A 17,765-nucleotide genomic window follows, 5' to 3' on the forward strand; every position below is an offset into this window, starting at 1 on the left:
TATGCAAATTTATGTAATTCACTTATATCTTTTTGCAGAGTCCTTGCAGCCTCCTCACATCTTATTTTCTTCTTAGCTTTGTATCATCAGCAAACTTCACCACACTATATTTGATCCCTTCATCAATTCATGAACATAGATTATAAATCGTTAAAGCCATAACACTGATCCCTAGGATCGAGGAAGCAGGCTGTTAGGTCCAGCATATCGGCCAGCCTCTTCTCCTGTAATGATGGTGATTATTTATAATTTCAAATTCTATGCTATTTTCTGGTTTCAAATGAATCCCCCAATTTCATCATTTAAAGAGAATATTTTTAAGCTACTCTCTACGGTTTCATACACAGGTAAGATGCTCTGATATCACATTGCTTGAAAAGTTGCTCTTCTATTTTTCTCCTTTCTTAAATGACACATTGTTATTTTCTAATACTTGCTCAAAAGTCAGCAGCTGTGAATCTGCATGTGAGATTCCCAATCTGTATACGCTTCTATTAGATTCTTAAGAATTCATGGTAATTTACAATACTGAACTCAATTGTAATTTTCTTGGCAATATTATCTGTAATGTCACCAATCAGTAGCATTCTCTCAAGCAAACCAACTCTCATCAGCATAGTAGCAGACATTTTTGCAGCCTACATGAAGAATCTTGAGAGCACTTATTAACAGTGTGTCACTAGGACTGGTCTGGGCCATTGCTGTTAACACACATATATATAAATAATTTATTGATATGTACAGATACTAAGCTATCGACACCAAACTTAACAGGAATGAAGAATTTAAACAACAAAATCCACTAATAAACACATAAATCAGGAAAATTTGGGAAAGCCTACTAATAGAGGAGAACTGGCATTTAATGTGAACAACTCTAATTCCAGAAAGGAACAAATAGCAAAAAATATAAATTGTTCAAATCAGTTATAGACACAACCAAGGAGAGGAATCTGGAGGTAATGACTAATAGTTCACCACATGTTCAGCAACATCAAGCAAGGCAGACTGACTTCAAAATAAAGCTGCCAGAGGGAACGGGTACAACAACATATTTATATATCACCTCTAATATTGCAAAATACAACACTTCACATAATGATAACGAAACTGTAGCACAGTAATACCACCGAAATATAGAGGCAGTGCAAAACACAGCAGCTAAATTGACACCTAGCTGAATGCATCCAAGAAGCTAAAAACATGGGATGTTTTAGTCTGATAAGTGATATAGATAACGCATTAGAATTTGTCACAAACATCAGGACTGGGAGGTACAAACAAGCTTAAAATGTTGTTTTATATAAAGTGGGTAATGACTCAATCCAGGAGTGTAGCAAAGATAATGCACAAAATAAAAAGGAAATTGGAAGGAAATTCAAGATTGGACAACTGAGCAGAGTCAGATTTTAGGACTGGCCTGTGGCATTTTCTGGTATTGAACTTTTTGCTGGCCATACCAATCACATGTCATTGGGCTATGCTGCAAAACACTGTCTGAATTTCTGAATTCACATTAAAACAAAGTATTATGCAACAAATTTTATACAAGAGTGTTTTAAAAAAAAACAATACTTACTGATGCATCCAAGTGCATTGGATCTACATCAGCCAAACTGGCACCAACTTTGACCCGCTCCCTAAGGATTTCACTCGTTAAATCTTCTGTTCTAATGTTCATCGGAAGACACCTGTTTAGTAAATACACTGCTTACAACCTTTCTGAAAACTTCCAAACCTACCAACTTTTTTTTGTTAAAAAAGGTTTCTTTTTAATTTTTAATGCATACTGCTTGTGGAGCAAGATGAGAGACACGCTGCTGGAAAATGTGTTTCTCTTTGTTCACAGAACATGAGCATCAGTGGCAAGGACAGCATGTACGGCTTATTCCCAACTGCCCTTAAGTATTAGTGAGCAGCCATTCATGAAGCAATGTAGTCCACATGGTGTCAATACACTCATAGTGCTATTAGGTTGCCAGAAGGCCCAGGCAGCTATTGTGGAATAGTAATATATTTCCATGCCAGAATAGTGAATTTTGTTTGGGGGAGGGGGGGGGGAATATCTTGCAAGGGATGTAACTTTCATGCACTTGCTACTCTTGTCCTTTTAGGTAGTTTGCAAGTTTGCAAAGTGCTGCTCAACAGCCTTGGTTACTTTAGTGCATCTTATGGATGGAATACTATGCCATCCAAAGGTGAATGAGATGTCAGGAACATGGGCAGTTTTGACCTGGGTGGCATCAAGCTAAAAGAGTGTTGTTGGAACTGCATTTGTCCAGGAAACTGGAGAGTATTCCGTCCCACTCCTGCTTGTGCCTTATGGATGACAGAAAGGCTTCGGAGAATAAAACAGCAAGTTAACTCACTACAAAATACCTAGTCAAAGACCTGTTCTCACACCACAATATTTATTCTCATTAATTTTCTGGTTCAATAATCGCCGAGCTTTTCAGCAGTTGGCGAATTCAATAGTGACAATCTTTTTTTACTGTCATTGAAAAATGGCTAGATTCTATTACAAATGGTCTTTTTCCTGAGAACCTGGATGGTGCAAATTGGTACTTGCAACATGTTAATCCAAACTCAAACATTTTCTAATTGCGGTAAATGGAAACAAACACTGTGCAACCAATGAAAGCATTCATTGCAAACCTTGATGGAACAGCTGAAAATAGTTGGGCCTTAACACTGGCTGAAGGAATTTCTTCAGCAATGTTCTAGAACTGGGATGATCAGCCTGCAACAAACAGAACCATCTTCCTTTAGGTATGACTTCAGCAAACTGCTTCTCATTAACTTGACCTTCACCAGTACTCTTTGATGCCACAGTCAGCCAAATGCTGCCTTGATGTCATAAGCATGCAATCTTATCTCAGCTCCACAATTCAGCTTTTTGTCGTGTTTGTCCAAGGCTGTGACGTTGTCTGGAGCAAGTGGTCCTGGTGAATCCAAACAGAGCCTCTCCGAGCAGGTTATTGATGTGCCACTTGGTAGCACAGTCAACAACTCTTATCTAGTACAGCAGTTAGTTCCAAATTAAAAGTTCTCTATTATGGCCAAACCTAGGAGGAGAAATTCCTACGCTATCAGTATATCATATTCCACTTAGTATACCAGCGCTTCTGAGGTCTGAGAGAACAGAAATGTCGTTAATTGTGAACAAGGAGAAATAAACCAATCTGCTAAGAATTAAATTGAGACTGCTCAACAGATAAAAGAAATCACATCCTTTGATCTAATTCAACTCTAGGGACTTTAAACACTATACCCCATTTTATTTGTCTGAAAAATTGACTAATTATTTATATCACAGTACAATAGATTCTAGGTTCAAAAGCTTAATTATTTTGAACATTTAATACACACCATAGAGGAAATGTGTTACACTAGTTTATTATTTGCAGTGCACAAATTCATCAGCTACCTTCTAATAAATTTCTAAATTACTGATGCAATTCTAAATTTTTAAATCACTTTTAATTTTGTTTTGGCAGTTCTTTAAAACATGAAAATCAATTCAGTCAGATCTTAAAAGCAAACAAGGATCTCTACTGATATACTTCACCTGTTTCTGGCTCTTGCCATGCTTTTAGATTTTCTTCTTTCAAAACGTTCTTCATCAGATGACGATGTGGTGTCACTGCTGTGGATGGCATGTTTCTTTCTCCTTTTTAAAACAAAGAAAAGTAAACAATGGAGATAACCAATCAAAAAACAAGTCTATGGAGCAAGCTTAATGGGCCAGACTGCCTAAAACTTTGTCAATTTATGCTTATATGTTCCCTGAAAATGCTGCTACCCATCTGCTGCCTAGGCTGCTAAACATAAGAAGCTAGAAAAAAAGAGTATTATTTCCTCTTCTTCCACAAGTTAACTTGACTCAAGTTTCAATTTTGAAAAGTACACTTTGTTAAGTTTATTTTAAATTATTTTACCTGATATGACTCCTTCTTGCAGGAGATCTGAGTGTATCAAATAGTGTGCTTTGCCTTTGTCTCCGATGAACAGGCTCTAAAATCACAAATTAATTCCTACAATTAAAAGAACTGTCAGCCTGAGGACACTGTCTTGTGACACTGAAAATAGGCACACACATATGAAGCAATTTATGTGGTTGTAAGTAAGATGAATACATTATTTTTCCAACTGAACATTTTATTCACCATTCTATAAAATTATAGCTATTTTCAGGAAGTTAATTTTCATGGATGCCATTTTAACTACAATAGAACCTTTCACAACTAGAAATAAAACCATGCTCTGAAAAAAATGCTTAGTTTAGATGATTAAAATCTAGACGAGTGTACATCCCTGAAGTTAGACAAGTCAAAGAAGCTATGTAATTCATTGCAAATCAACAATTTGAGCCAGGAGCCAGGAGCCATGCCCATGACAGGCCAGGGCTACTACTGTCTCTCTTGTGCCTTTTCCTCCTCTTCTCTCATTCCGTAACCCACTGTTGCCTCTCGCCACTCCCTCATCCAAGATGGTCACTGGAACAATGCTGCAGCTTGGGCTTCACTGCTGCTGCTACCCTTCACATGGCCTCACAATCTTACCCTGCTCACTCACTGTCACTGTGGGTGATGTTTCAGGCCACCAAGTGGATCATACAGAACTTCCAGCAAATTTCCAACAGTGCCATCACTAAGATTGGCTGTTGCTGTCCTTCCCTGATGTTGGGGGCCTCTTTGTACATACATGCTCCTGTTGCAACCTGGAGATGCCACTTGCAGTCTTCACAGCCTTCCACTAAAATCATACTATTTTACCACTTTTACCTATTGGAGGGGCTTGGTATCTTTGCACAGCCTTCCGTTGCCTCAGGTTATATGGTCTGTCATTTTCTTCAGCCTCTTCAACTTCATCACCATCTTCCTCCTCTTCTTGAGATTCTACTGAAAACATATTTTGATCTTGATTAATTCTATAATTGCAATCAACAAATACAACAGGAAAGGATATACAATCAATTCAATCAAAGCTATAGTTTTAAGATTTGGTGATTTATTTTTCAAATCCTTGTCAGATATTGGCCTGGATTCTTTGATGTCCAAACAGGCATGATGACATGAGAGTTACACACAAGAAGTTGCATATGGGGACCCTGCTGAATTCCTATCATAGCAGACTCCAAAGAAGTTGTCCAGGAAATTAAAGATTATGCTGAGCAATTTGTCTATGGTTGGAACCATCCAAAAGTATCCATTTAAAAATTGGAGAATTTGGAGGTTTACAATGAAATGAAGTAAATAATTACTTGGTAAGAGTTGTAGCATGAAACACAGTCAGTAATTATGCAACTGATCCCATATGTACCTCACACACCCTCAACTAGACCTTGATCAACCAGTTACATATACATCAGACCCTGAGGTGAAACTCTCCTCCCTCCCACTGGGACCCAACACCCTGCCTAGCTCGAGATCATATATCTCCTTCCCCTCCTTCAGATCAGAGCCACTTCTATCCTCCCAGGACACAAACCCCCTTCCCTCCCTCCAGACCCAATCTGACCCACCCCACCGCCATCTGTTTCCTCGCTGCAGATCCAATAGGTCTCCCACCATGCAACGTAGTTCCCTAAGACCATAGTACCTACCGAATTGGAACTCTAACCACATGATGTGTTATCTTACCTAAGTGCTGCTCAGTTGGTATCATAACCTGCTACCTATCTAGCACCCTAAACTCAGACTTACCTTATATACTTAATGTTCAACAGCAACTGCCAAAATGGCACATTGTGATCAATTACACTGGCCAAACACTTCCAAACATTAACCGAAGATGAAATAAATACACTAAACTATTCACAGCATCATGATTAAATAAAAGACACCACATAATACAAGTATTCCGAATACTGTACCACAAACAAGCGGATAAGAGATGATGATATATTTTCGTGCCCAACATTCTGATGTCCCAATGTGGTTAAAACAAGGTTGAATGTCCACACTCAACTCTGGATCTCAGTTAAATCATTGTAGGGAAAATTTGAACAGAGGCAAGCAACTACATTTTTCCAACAGTCCCACAGAAGGAACAAAAATCAGTGTTATCCTGTCCTCTAGCTACTCTTAGAAAAATATCAACTAAAAAGGACTAAAAAAAATAGGAATTAGCAGCATAACGATGCTAACAATAAAAATGATTTGATGGGGCCGGCATTGAATTGGGGTGTACTAAGTTAAAAATCACACAAACATGTCTTACGATCTTATACTCCACAACCACCCGATGAAGGAGCAGCTCTCCAAAAGCTAGTGTTTCCAAATAAACCTGGTGGACTACAACCTAGTGTTGTGAGATTTTTAACGAAGAGTAAAAATATACTTCTTTGTTCATCATTAAGGATCAAGGCAAGAGATGGCAAATGCAATAAATTAAATCAAAAAACTTTATTCATAGATATATACTGTACCTTCACTTCCTTCTTCTTCCTCTTCCTCTTCTCCTTCACTAGCTTCCTCAACATGGATAGGCATTCCATACATGTTTCTTCTTAAAGGTTTCCTTTTCCTCTTCACACGGGAATACATATCCATATTTTCCTACAATTAAGTTATAGGTATCTTACCAAATGACAGATTGTTCCAGAAAAACACAGAAATTGCATACAAATTAATATTTTCAACGTATTATTAAACAACCCTCAAGTCTTTTAGTTGGGTGATGTGCTCTTCCTGTCAGATGTGGGAGCTCAGGGGGAATTTAAATGTTTCTAGAGGTGATGTCTGCAAGAAGTGTGTTTGGTTGCGAAGCCTAGCAAACCACATGGATCTGTTGGAGTGGCAGTTGTAGAGTCATAGAGATGTACAGCACGGAAACTGACCCTTCGGTCCAACTCGATCATGTCAAACAGATATCCTAACCTAATCTAGCCCCATTTGCAAGCACTTGGCCCATCTCTCTCTCAACCCTTCCTATTCATATACCCATCCAAATGCCTTTTAAATGCTGTAATTGTACCAGCCTCCACACTTCCTCTGGCAGCTCATTCCATAAACGCACCACCCTCTGTGTGAAAACGTTGTCCCTTAGGTCCCTTTTATATCTTTCCCTTCTCACCCTAAACCTATGACCTCTAGTTCTGGACTCCCCTACCCCAGGGAAAAGACCTTGCCTATTTACCCTATCCATGCCCCTCATGATTTTATAAACCTTGATAAAGGTCACCCCTCAGCCTTCAACATACAAGGGAAAACAGCCCCAATCTATCAGCCTCTCCCTATAGCTCAAATCCTTCAGTCCTGGCAACATCCTTGTAAATCTTTTCTGAACCCTTTCAAGTTTCACAATATTTTTCCGATAGGAAGGAGACCAGACTGCATGCAATGTTTCAAATGTGGACTAATATGCCCCCCCCCCCCCCCACCCCAACTCCTATAAATCAGTGTTCTGACCAATAGAGGAAAGCATTCTAAATGCCTTCTTCACTATCCTATCTACCGGTGACTCCATTTTCAAGGAACTATGAACCTTCACTCCAAGGTCTCTTGGTTCAGCAACACTCCCCAGGAACTTAACATTAAGTGTAAAAGTCGTGCTCTGATCTGCTTTTCCAAAATGCAATTCGAAGCAACAAGGAGTTTATAAGAGCAAGAGGTTCTGCTGGATAGCAGTTTCAGGAGGGTAGAGACACTGCAGATACAGTCAGGTAGATGGTTGACCCATATGAGTGGTAGGAGATGTGGGAAGAAAACGAGGACTGCAGATGCTGAAGATTAGAGTCGAGAATGTGGTGCTGGAAAAGACAGCTGGTCAGGCAGCAGCTAAGAAGAAGGAAAATTAACGTTTCGGGCAAAAGCCCTTCATCAGGAGTGAAGCTGGGAGCCTCGTAGGTAAAGAGGTAAATGGGTGGTGGGGCTGGGGTGTAGGCAGCTGAGAGTGCAATAGGTGGAAGGATGTGGGGGTATTGGTGATAAGGGAAAGGTGAAGCGGATAGGTGGGAAGTAAAATGGACAGGTAAGGACAGGTCATGAGGGCGGTGCTGAGTTGGAAGGTTGGAACGGGGAATGGCGGGGGGCGGGCGGGGGAGGAGATGAGGAAACTGCTGAAATCCACCTTGATGGGGTTGGAGAGTCCCGACACAGAAATTGAGGTGTTCTTCCTCCAGGATTCAGGTGGTGAGGGTGTGGCAATGGAGGAAGCCCAAGACCTGCATGTCCTTGGCGGAGCGGGAAGGGGAGTTGAAGTGTTCGGCCATGGGGCGGTGGGGTTAGTTGGTGTCTGGGAGATGTCCTCTGAAGCGCTCTGCAGGTATCCATTCTGTCTCCCCAATGTACAGGAGACCACATTGGGCGTTACAGAGACAGTGAATGACGTGTGGAAGTGCAGGTGAAACTTTTGTGGATGTGGAAGGTTCCTCTGGGGCCTTGGATGGAGGTGAGTCAGTCACCCTTAATGGAGATGGAGAGGTCCAGGAAGGGGAGGGAGGTGTCTGGGGTGGTCCAGGTGAATTTAAGGTTGGGGTGCAATGTGTTGGTGAAGTTGACGAACTGTTCAACCTTCTCATGGGAGCACAAGGTGGCATCAATGTAGCGGGGGAAAGGTGGGGAGTGGTGCCGGTGTAACTGCGGAAGGTAAACTGTTCCACATAGCCGACAAAGAGACAGGCATAGCTGGGACCCAGGTGAGTGCTCATGGCTACCCTTTTTTGTTTGGAGGGAGAGGGAGATGTAGCTAGGTAATGCAGGAGACTCTTGCAACTATCCTCATCTCAAGGTGTATGCCAGTTTGGATACTGCTGGGATGGAGGCGGTGTTGGCCTCTCAGGAAGCTATAACACTACCAGTCAGGTACAGTGACTTGCTCCACTGTAATGAGAGGTATGTCAGATTACAAATGATCAATTGTGATAGGGGACTCATGAGGGCACAGACAGACGTTTCTGGGACAGTCAGCAAGACATTAAGATGGTGTGTTATCTCCTTGGTGTTAGGGATATCCCAGAGAAGGTGCAGAATATTCTCAAAGGGAGAGTGACCAGCAGGAGGTCATTGTGTATGTTGGTACTCACCACATAGATAGGGAAAAGGGATGACATTCTGCAGAGAGAATATAGCAAACCAGGCAGGAGGTTAAAAAGTAGGTCCTCAAGGGTAGTAATATCTGGACTACTTTCAGTGCCATATTCTGGTGAGAGTAGGACTAAGAAGAAGCATGGCTAAGGATTTGGTGTAGGGAGCAAGGATTCACAGTTTTAGGCCATTGGGATCAGTTCCAGGGTACAAATGACCTGTTTGAGAGGGACAGATTCCACCAGAAGGAGACCAACATCCTTGCAGAGATTTGCTAGTGTAACTCGGGAGTCTTTAAAGTAGTTTTGGGGGGAGGAAAACGACCAAAGTGATAGTGAGAAAAGAGAAAAGGCTGCAGCTGGTACAGTAGATAAGGGGAGCAAGAGCTCCCCAACAGACAAGAGCTTGGCAGAGAATGAGATAAAGCTATTAATAAAACTGCATTTACTTCAAAGCAAGAGGCCTGACAGGTAAGGCAGATGACTTTAGGCCATGGGACCGAGATATTATAGGTATTACAGAAATATGGCTCAGGGATGGACAGGACTGGTAGCTCAGTGTTCCGGTATATAGATGCTATCGGAAGAATGGAGGGGAGAAGAGAGAGACAAGAGGAGGGGAAAGTGACATTTTTGGTTAGGGATAACATTATGGCTGCACTTAGGGAACGACAAACTTCAGGAAGATCATCGACTGAAGTTATATGGGTGGAACTGAGAAATAAAGAGATGATCACCTTGTTGGGATTCTATTATAGGCCCCCCCAACAGTCATGAGGAAATTGAGAAGCAAATAAGGGGTTCTCGGTTTCTATAAGAAGAATAGTAATGTAGTGGTAGGGGTTTTAAACTTTCCAAACATAGTCATAGTGCTAAGGGTTTGGATGAGGAGGAATTTGCGAAGTGTGAATAAGAAAGTTCTCTTGTACAATATGTAGATGTCCCTAATAGAGAAGAAGGCGCAATACTTGACCTTCTGTTGAGAAATAAGGCAGGGTAAGTGACTGAGGAATCAGTGGTTCTATTAGTTTTAAAATAGTTATGGAAAAGGCAAGACCTGATCTAAAAGTTAAAGTTCTAAATATGAGGTCAGTTTTGATAGTATTAGACAGAAATTTTTGTAAGTTGATTGGAGGAGGCTATTCACAAGTAAAGGGTTGGCTGAAAAGTGGGAGGCCTTTAAAAAATGAGATAATGAGAGTTCAGAGACAAGATGTTCCTGTTAACATGAAGAACAAGGCTGGGAGGTATAGGGAATGCTAGATGGCTAGAAGAATCAAAGTTCTGGTCAAGAAAATGAAGGCATATGTCAGGTATAGACAGCTGGGATCGAGTGAATCCCTAGAGGATTATAAAGGCAGGGAAATCAGGAGGGTAAAAAAGGGGACATGAGATAGCTTTGAAAAATAAGAGTTAAGGAGAATCCAAAGAGGTTCTATAAATACATTAAGGGCAAAAGATTAATTAGGGAGAGAATAGGGCCCCTTAAAGATCAATATGGCCATCTATGTGTGGAACTACAGGAAATGGGTGAGAGACTAAACAAATATCTCACCTCAGTATTTACTGTGGATAAGGTCGAAGAAGCCACGAAAATTGGAGAAATAAATAGTGATGTCTTGAAAAAAAATGTAATTTTAGAGAAGGAGGTGCTAGAAGCCTTAAATGTATAAAAGTACATAAATCCCCAGCACCTGATCAGGTATTCCCCAAAACTTTATGGAAGGCTAGAGAAGAGATTGCTGAGATAGTTGCATCATCAACAGCCACAGGTGAGGCACTGGGGACAGAAGGCTGGCTAATGTGGTGCCATTATTTTAAAAATGCTGTAAGGAAAAGTCAGGGAACCATATACCGGTAAGCCTTATGCCAATGGTGGGCAAGTTGTTGGAGAGGATTCTGAACAACAGAGTTTATATGCATTTGGAAAGGCAAATACTGATTAGGATAGTCAACATGACTTTGTGCATGCAAAATCATGTCTCAATGACTTGAGTTTTTTGAAGAGGTGACAAAGAAAATTGATGAATGCAGAATGGTAGATGTTGTCTATATGGGCTTCAGCAAAACATTCAACAAGGTTTCTCATAGTAGACTGGCTTATACGGTTCAATCACAAGGAATCCAGGGGGAGCTAGCCAACAGGATACAAAATAGGCTTGAAGATAGGAGACAGAGGGTGGTGATAAAGGATTGTGTTCAGACTGGAGGCCTGTGACCAGCAGTACTGATTCTTACCAAGCCAAACCAGGGCTGGACATGTACAGTTAATAGTAGGGCCCTGGGAGTGTTGTGAATAAATTGCTCTTGGTGTGCAGGTGCACAGTTCCTTACAGACTGACAGGGTAGTGAAGGCGGCATTTGGAATGCTTGCTTTCATTGGTCAGTGCATTGACAGTAGGAGTTGGGACATCATGTTGCAGCTGTACAGGACACTAGCCTGGCCAGTTTTAAAATACTGCATACAATTCTGGTCGCTCTTTCGTAGGAAGGCAGGATGAAAGGATGTTGTTATATTTGAGAGGATGCAGAAAAGATTTACAAGGATGTTGCCAGGACATGAGGGTTTGAGTTAGAGGCAGAGGCAAATAAACTGAGTCTCTTTTCCCCTGGAGCATTGGAGACCTTATAGATGTTTACAAAATCATGAGGGACATGGATAAACTGAACAGCCAAAGGTTTTTTTTCCCCCTAGAGTTGGGGGGGGGGAGGGGTCCAAAAGTAGAGGGCATAGGTTTAAGTGAGGAAAGACTTAAAGGATCTGAGGGGTAACTTTTCCACGCAGAGGGTGGTGCATGTACAGAACGAGCAGCCAGAGAAAGTGGTGAATATAGCTACAATTACAACATTTAAAAGACATCTGGATGGGTATATGAATAGGAAGGGTTTAGAGGGATATATGCTGGTAAATGGGACACGGTCAGATTAGGAGGTCTGGTCAGCACGGACCAGTTGGACTGAAGGGTCTGTTTCCATCCTGTATGACTCGATGACTTTGAGTCTTCCGGTTATCAAGGTCAAATTGTAATACATCACTGTTGGAACAAACAATTAACATTAATACATCAATTTAATCTAAACAAAGACAATTGAGGGAAATCTATTATGAGTTCTCATCAAAACTCCCAGGTGAACCCCAAAAGAACTGGTGTGATGCAAAACTCACACTCATTTAAAAACTGCCGCATTGTAGAAAAGATCCCGATCAACCTGCTTGATAAGTCTATTAATTGGCAAATTTTAAGACAAAAAATTAAGATTCTAGTACATATCCATTGTCTAAGAATACAAATAAATGATTAACTTAAGAAAAAGCTATGTTAAATCGATACATGGAACTCAAGGTAAACCAAAGAAACTAGTGGAATCCAAAATTCAACGAATAATTCTGAAGTTGATAACTAGTCTCAGTCATGGTGACCATGAGCTATCACACATTTCTGTAAAGACCCATCTGATTCATTATGTTCCTTCGGAAAGTAAACTTGCCCTTCTTCCCCAGTCAAGGCAAAATGCAACTTCACCAATACGACATGTGTGACTTTAAGCTGCCTTGCGAAATAGCCAAGCAGCCAAAATAGCATAAGATAGCCAAGCAGAATTAGGATATTCATGTTTTCTCTGCCAATCGATCATTGCTGACATGTTTCTTAACCTCATCATTCTGCTGCCTTCTCTCCATAACTCCTGATCCCCTTATTAGTTAAGGCATATCTACCTGACCCAATGACTTGGCCTCCATAACCTTGGGTGGCAGAGTTCCACAGATTAACTATCCTCTGGCTGAAGAAATTCCTCCTCACTTCAGTTCTAAAGGATCATCCCTTCACTCTGAGGATCCACATTCAGCTTCTAGTCTCTCCTACCTTTGGCAACATCTTCTCCACGTCCACTCAATCCAGGCCTCTCTATATTTTGAGTGTTTCAATAAGATCTCCCCTCATCCTTCTAAACTCCATTAAGTACAGACCCAGAGTCCTCAACTACTCCTCATATGACAAGCCCTTCATCCCGGGATGTCTTTTTTGTAAATCTTCTCTGAACACCCTCCAATGCCAGCACATCTTTCTTTCGATAGCGGGGCCCAAAATTGCTTTCAAAATTCTAAATGTGGTCTGACCAGAGCCTTACACAGCCTCAGTAGGAAACCTCTGCTCTTGTATTCTAGCCTTGTTGAAACTGTACTTGACTTAACTGCCAACTGCACCTGCATGTTAACCATAAGAGAATCCTAAACTATGTCTACAAAGTCCCTTTACACATCAAATTTTTGAAGTTTTTCCCAATTTAGAAAAGTCTGCACCTGTATTCTTCCAAGCAAAGTGCATAACCTCACACTTTCCCACATTGTATTCCATCTGCCACTCCTTTGCCCACTCTTTTAGATTGTCCTAAATCCTTCTACAGTGTTCCTGTCTTTTCAACACTATCTGTCCCTTTGAATTTAATTTCGTTTCCTACTAACAAGGTAATCCCACCTCCTCTGCCCATCCGCCTATCCCTTTGATAGGATGTGTATCCTTGGCTATTTATTCCCAGCCCTGATCCGCTTGCAGCCTCTTTTCTGTGGTTATGACCACAACTTACCTGCCAATTTTAATCTGTGCTACAAGCTGATTTAACTTATTTCACATAGTGCATGCACTTAAGTACAACACCCTCAGCACTTAAATAATAAAAAATGTTTTTTTAAATTTCAATAGACATGTCAATGAACTAAAGGTTTACAGTTAATGACAAGTATTTCCTTTTCATGTAGTATCACAGCTTTTCAGTAAAAGTGTGACCAAATATCACAGCATCATAATTTAAATGTTAGCAAGCAAAGATAAAACAAATCAACAACTAAATAATTCAGCAATGTTAATTTTACTTAATTTGGAATTGTCAAGTCTTCAACCCCTCTTGAAAACCGCTACGCCTAGAAAATCCAAATCAGAAAGCTGGAAACACTCAGATACTTCTCTAAACTATTTCTAAATCTTGTCACTGAAAAAAAATTAACTTCTGACTTAACTACTGATTACTAGTCAGGATGAGAAGGAAAAGAGCCCATGAGGAAGATAACAAGGGTTTTCATCTCTTCCCATTAATACCAAAGATAAATGTGAAGGAAGAGAATTCTCCTGCCTGAATATACTGGCACTTTTAAGTATCATCAAAATAATTTGAAGTTCCGAAGTAACTTCTTTTTTCCCCCTCACATGTATATGCAAATATCAAATGCAATAGTCATTGTGCTTCATTCTGATAAATTTTGGCTAATACTTGAGATTTTGCCAGTGTTAAGCTGTGTAAATAGCAAAAACCTCTCAAAACAAAAAATATTAATTAATATTATCACAATCATTTGCATGCTATAGTTTTCATCTAACATTGATTATATTAGCCAATGGGGTTAAAATATTATCAAGCAGAACTTAGTATGAAAAAGTAAGTCACTACTGATTTTTGAAAAAGATTTAGAAGTCAATATAAGCTATCAAAATTATATTTTCAAGTATGTTCTTCAGGAAATCGTGTTTTTTGCAATTAGTTTCCTACAGGTTATTTAAGAAACAGAGGAATCATGCCCTGTATTATCCTGATAAAACCTAAAAAGATGTTTAGAAATAAATCTTAGTTACGCAAATCAATTAGACAACATGATCATACATTTAAAAAAACCTGCACAGACCGAACAAAAAGCACCGATTCTAGTTCATGCAGGACTGAACCATGTAAAATGGCATGCCTCCAGGTTTGAACCCTGATCTGTGCTCAGTGTCAATAAACTACTGGGCTACAAATCATCACATTTGAATTCAATAATGTCATCGAGCCTCATGTTTTTTCAGCAGGTATTTTCAATTTTCTTTCTCTCACCTACCCCTCCACTCCCTCACTAGCCCACAAATGTGGAAGTCAATTGTGATCCATACTGTGTGCTAATTCAGCTTTAACTAAGGATCAAACCTCACATTTCTGCCATGCACAGCTTGATATCCCTTTAGCCTATGCACTAAACTATCAGGAGAGATATATAATAAAAAAAACTTTAAACATATTCAGCAGTATTTTTGTAATTTGCCATCCATCCTGTACTGCAATCCTCACAATCTGAGTTGCATTAAAAAATCGTACTGAAAACCCATGAGAAAGCAACACTGTAAACAAATAGAATGCAGACATAACAAAAGCTGGTGAAAAATTGTCACTTATTTTAACAGGTATTATGTGATCCATTTGCAATTTACAACATGCTTTTCAAAAGAAAATTCCCATTTTCCATGCACTAATTTTTCTCCATTCAGTGCTCACCACCTACTTTAAGGATTTAAAACTTACATTAATCTGGCAATCTTAAAATCATAATTGTCGGGTTTTTTAAGCAAAAAGCTACATCTTCAGAATTCTCCTCCCCACTCCTTAACAAAAGAACAGATACTCACGAATTCTGTATCTGTCCACATCCTGAGACGCTCCACTTCGCCCGGTCTTCTGTTCTGTCTAATGTTACTGGTGATATTATCCATTTCTTGCAGTACAGCTTCTGCAGTACTGGATTCACATAGTACAAATAAACTTTTAAAGTTAATGATTTCAAAATGTGTCCCTGTCTATTATGCACAAAATAAAACAAGATTAAGGAAATGATTAAGCCAAGTGTGAGGAATAGCAGTTTGGTGATGACAAGTTCTGGTCACAATTCTGGTCTCCTTGCTATAGGAAGGATGTTGTAAAACTTGAAAGGATTCAGAAAAGATTTACAAGGATGTTACCAGGGTTTGAGGTATAGGGAGGTGCTTAACAGGCTGGGGCTCTTTTCCCTGGAACATCAGAGGCTGTGGGATAACCTTACAGAGGTTTATAAAACTATGGTGGCATGAACAGGCTAAATAGGTCTTTTTCTGGGATGGGAAAGTCCAAAACTGAAGGGCATACATTTAAGGAGAGAGGAGAAAGAATTAAAAGGGACCTAAGGACCAATCTTTTCACGCAGAGGATGATATGCGTTTGGAACAAGCTGCCAGAGGAAATGGAGGAGGGCTGGTACAATTACAACATTTAAAATGCATCTGTATGGCTATATGAATAGGAAGGGTTTAGAGGGATATGGGTGAAATGCTGACAACTGAGACTAGATTAATTGAGAATTTCTGGTCAGCATGGATGCGTTGAACCGAAGGGTCTGTTCATTCTGTACACCTGTATGACTCTAAGTACCCAATGTTAAGGCTGTGCGGGTATTTGACTTAGGCTTGGGACTTATGTAACAACGCTGGAGAGCTGAATTACAAATTGATTCATGAACTAAACTACTTTAAAAGGTAGATGATTTCAAAGCCTGGAAGCCTGAACACCTTCACACTGACATACTATAACTGGAATTGTGGAATTAAAAGTTATGCCGTAACCTCTCACGTTTGTGCCTGTATGTATACAAGTTGTGTGGTTATGGTGGTCAGCGAGAAATCTGAAGTTCAAGAAATGAAATCATGCCTCACCAAACTGTGAATGTGAATTCAATAAAATCTAGCCATCTGTCAACTGATTCTAGAAAAAAAAGCATTGGAAGCCAAAAACTAACTGGCTAATGAATGTCCTCCAACAAAGGAAATGATAAACCTGTATCATTTGACTCCAGTCTCAAGTACATATCATTCCTTAATACCCCTTAAAGTAGCCAAACTCTGCTCATAATCTAATATGAAACCAGAGATTAAGCATTCACCATATAGAAAATTGTTATAATTATTTGTACACTATATGGAAGTACTACATACAGTGTGCCAAGATATGGAAACCAAATCAAATTTATTTAAGGTATTTCACTCCAAATTTTTTCAAAGCCAAATGTGCAGCTAGGTGATCTACCAGTGTCATCTTTTAACTGCATGAAAGCACAAAAGTGCAGCGCTGGCTACCTTTCCTTCTAATCTTTACCTTCTTGTGACAAAAAAGCAATTAACTGATTTATTAAATAAAGTGAAATCTCTGATTTTATATATTAATCAGGGTTGAACCCGCTGCACACTGTAAGAGCTAAAGAAGAGAGGAAGATACCTTAAATGGTACTTCATTGTAATGGAACTACAGTACAAATACAATACCTGTTTACGAGCTGATCAAACAAGAGGCTTTGGTTGAGAGTTTCAAATTTATTCCTCCTTGCTCGACCACTTCTTCTAACTTCTGAGTCACCATTCATGTGAGAATGATCCCCATCCTCTTGGCTTTCACGTCGGCTTCCAGGATTTCTGAGAACTTTTTAGCAAAGGATCTCCATCAGTTATTGGTTGATTTACATGTTTTGAAGTAGCTGTGCTTAATATATAGATATGTGATGCTGTTAAAAGGCAGCTTGCAGTTTGTTGCAAATATATGTTTTAAATGAAATTGCAAGTTGCATGGCATTCCTTCTGCACTTTTTTCCTAAAAGCATACAAGTTTTGTGACTGTGGTGCTAGACATGCAATTCAGAGCTCAGGAGCTGAAATCATAGCATGATAAGTTGTGAAAGTAATTTCAGTAAAAACTGATAATTTGTCAGAGTTGGCACCAGCTAAAGTTATCAAGGAAGCCACAGGATCATCATTTTTTAAAAAACTAGCTGGTTTACTAATGTCATTTGGCAAAGGAAACTAGACACTTGTACCACTCAACTCCAGTCCTACGGTGCACAGCTGACTCTTATTGCCCCTTGACATGAATGATAGGACTAGGTTAAGACCAGACATTCCATATTAGGAAATGG

At 39.8% G+C, this 17,765-nt stretch overlaps 1 protein-coding gene across 2 annotated transcripts in view; it reads right to left on the reverse strand.

Moving 5' to 3' along the window:
• atad2b (ATPase family AAA domain containing 2B) overlaps positions 1-17,765 on the reverse strand; it is a 132,359-nt gene that overhangs the window by 75,301 nt on the left and 39,293 nt on the right. Inside the window, exons 4-10 of one of the 2 annotated variants that reach the window (XM_087977413.1) lie at positions 17,122-17,275; positions 15,460-15,568; positions 6,431-6,560; positions 4,785-4,898; positions 3,939-4,014; positions 3,569-3,670; positions 1,580-1,691 (exon numbers count right to left, since the gene is read on the reverse strand). In XM_087977413.1, the coding sequence (XP_087833539.1) occupies positions 1,580-1,691; positions 3,569-3,670; positions 3,939-4,014; positions 4,785-4,898; positions 6,431-6,560; positions 15,460-15,568; positions 17,122-17,275 (797 nt within the window). Of the gene's footprint in view, positions 1-1,579; positions 1,692-3,568; positions 3,671-3,938; positions 4,015-4,784; positions 4,902-6,430; positions 6,561-15,459; positions 15,569-17,121; positions 17,276-17,765 lie in introns of both variants that reach the window. The other variant, XM_087977410.1, reaches the window with a different exon arrangement.

Source organism: Chiloscyllium plagiosum, unplaced genomic scaffold, assembly GCF_037043375.1.
Source record: "Chiloscyllium plagiosum isolate Xiang-an unplaced genomic scaffold, Cpla_swu_hap1 HiC_scaffold_3, whole genome shotgun sequence".
In the NCBI taxonomy this organism is placed as follows: Eukaryota; Metazoa; Chordata; class Chondrichthyes; order Orectolobiformes; family Hemiscylliidae; genus Chiloscyllium; species Chiloscyllium plagiosum.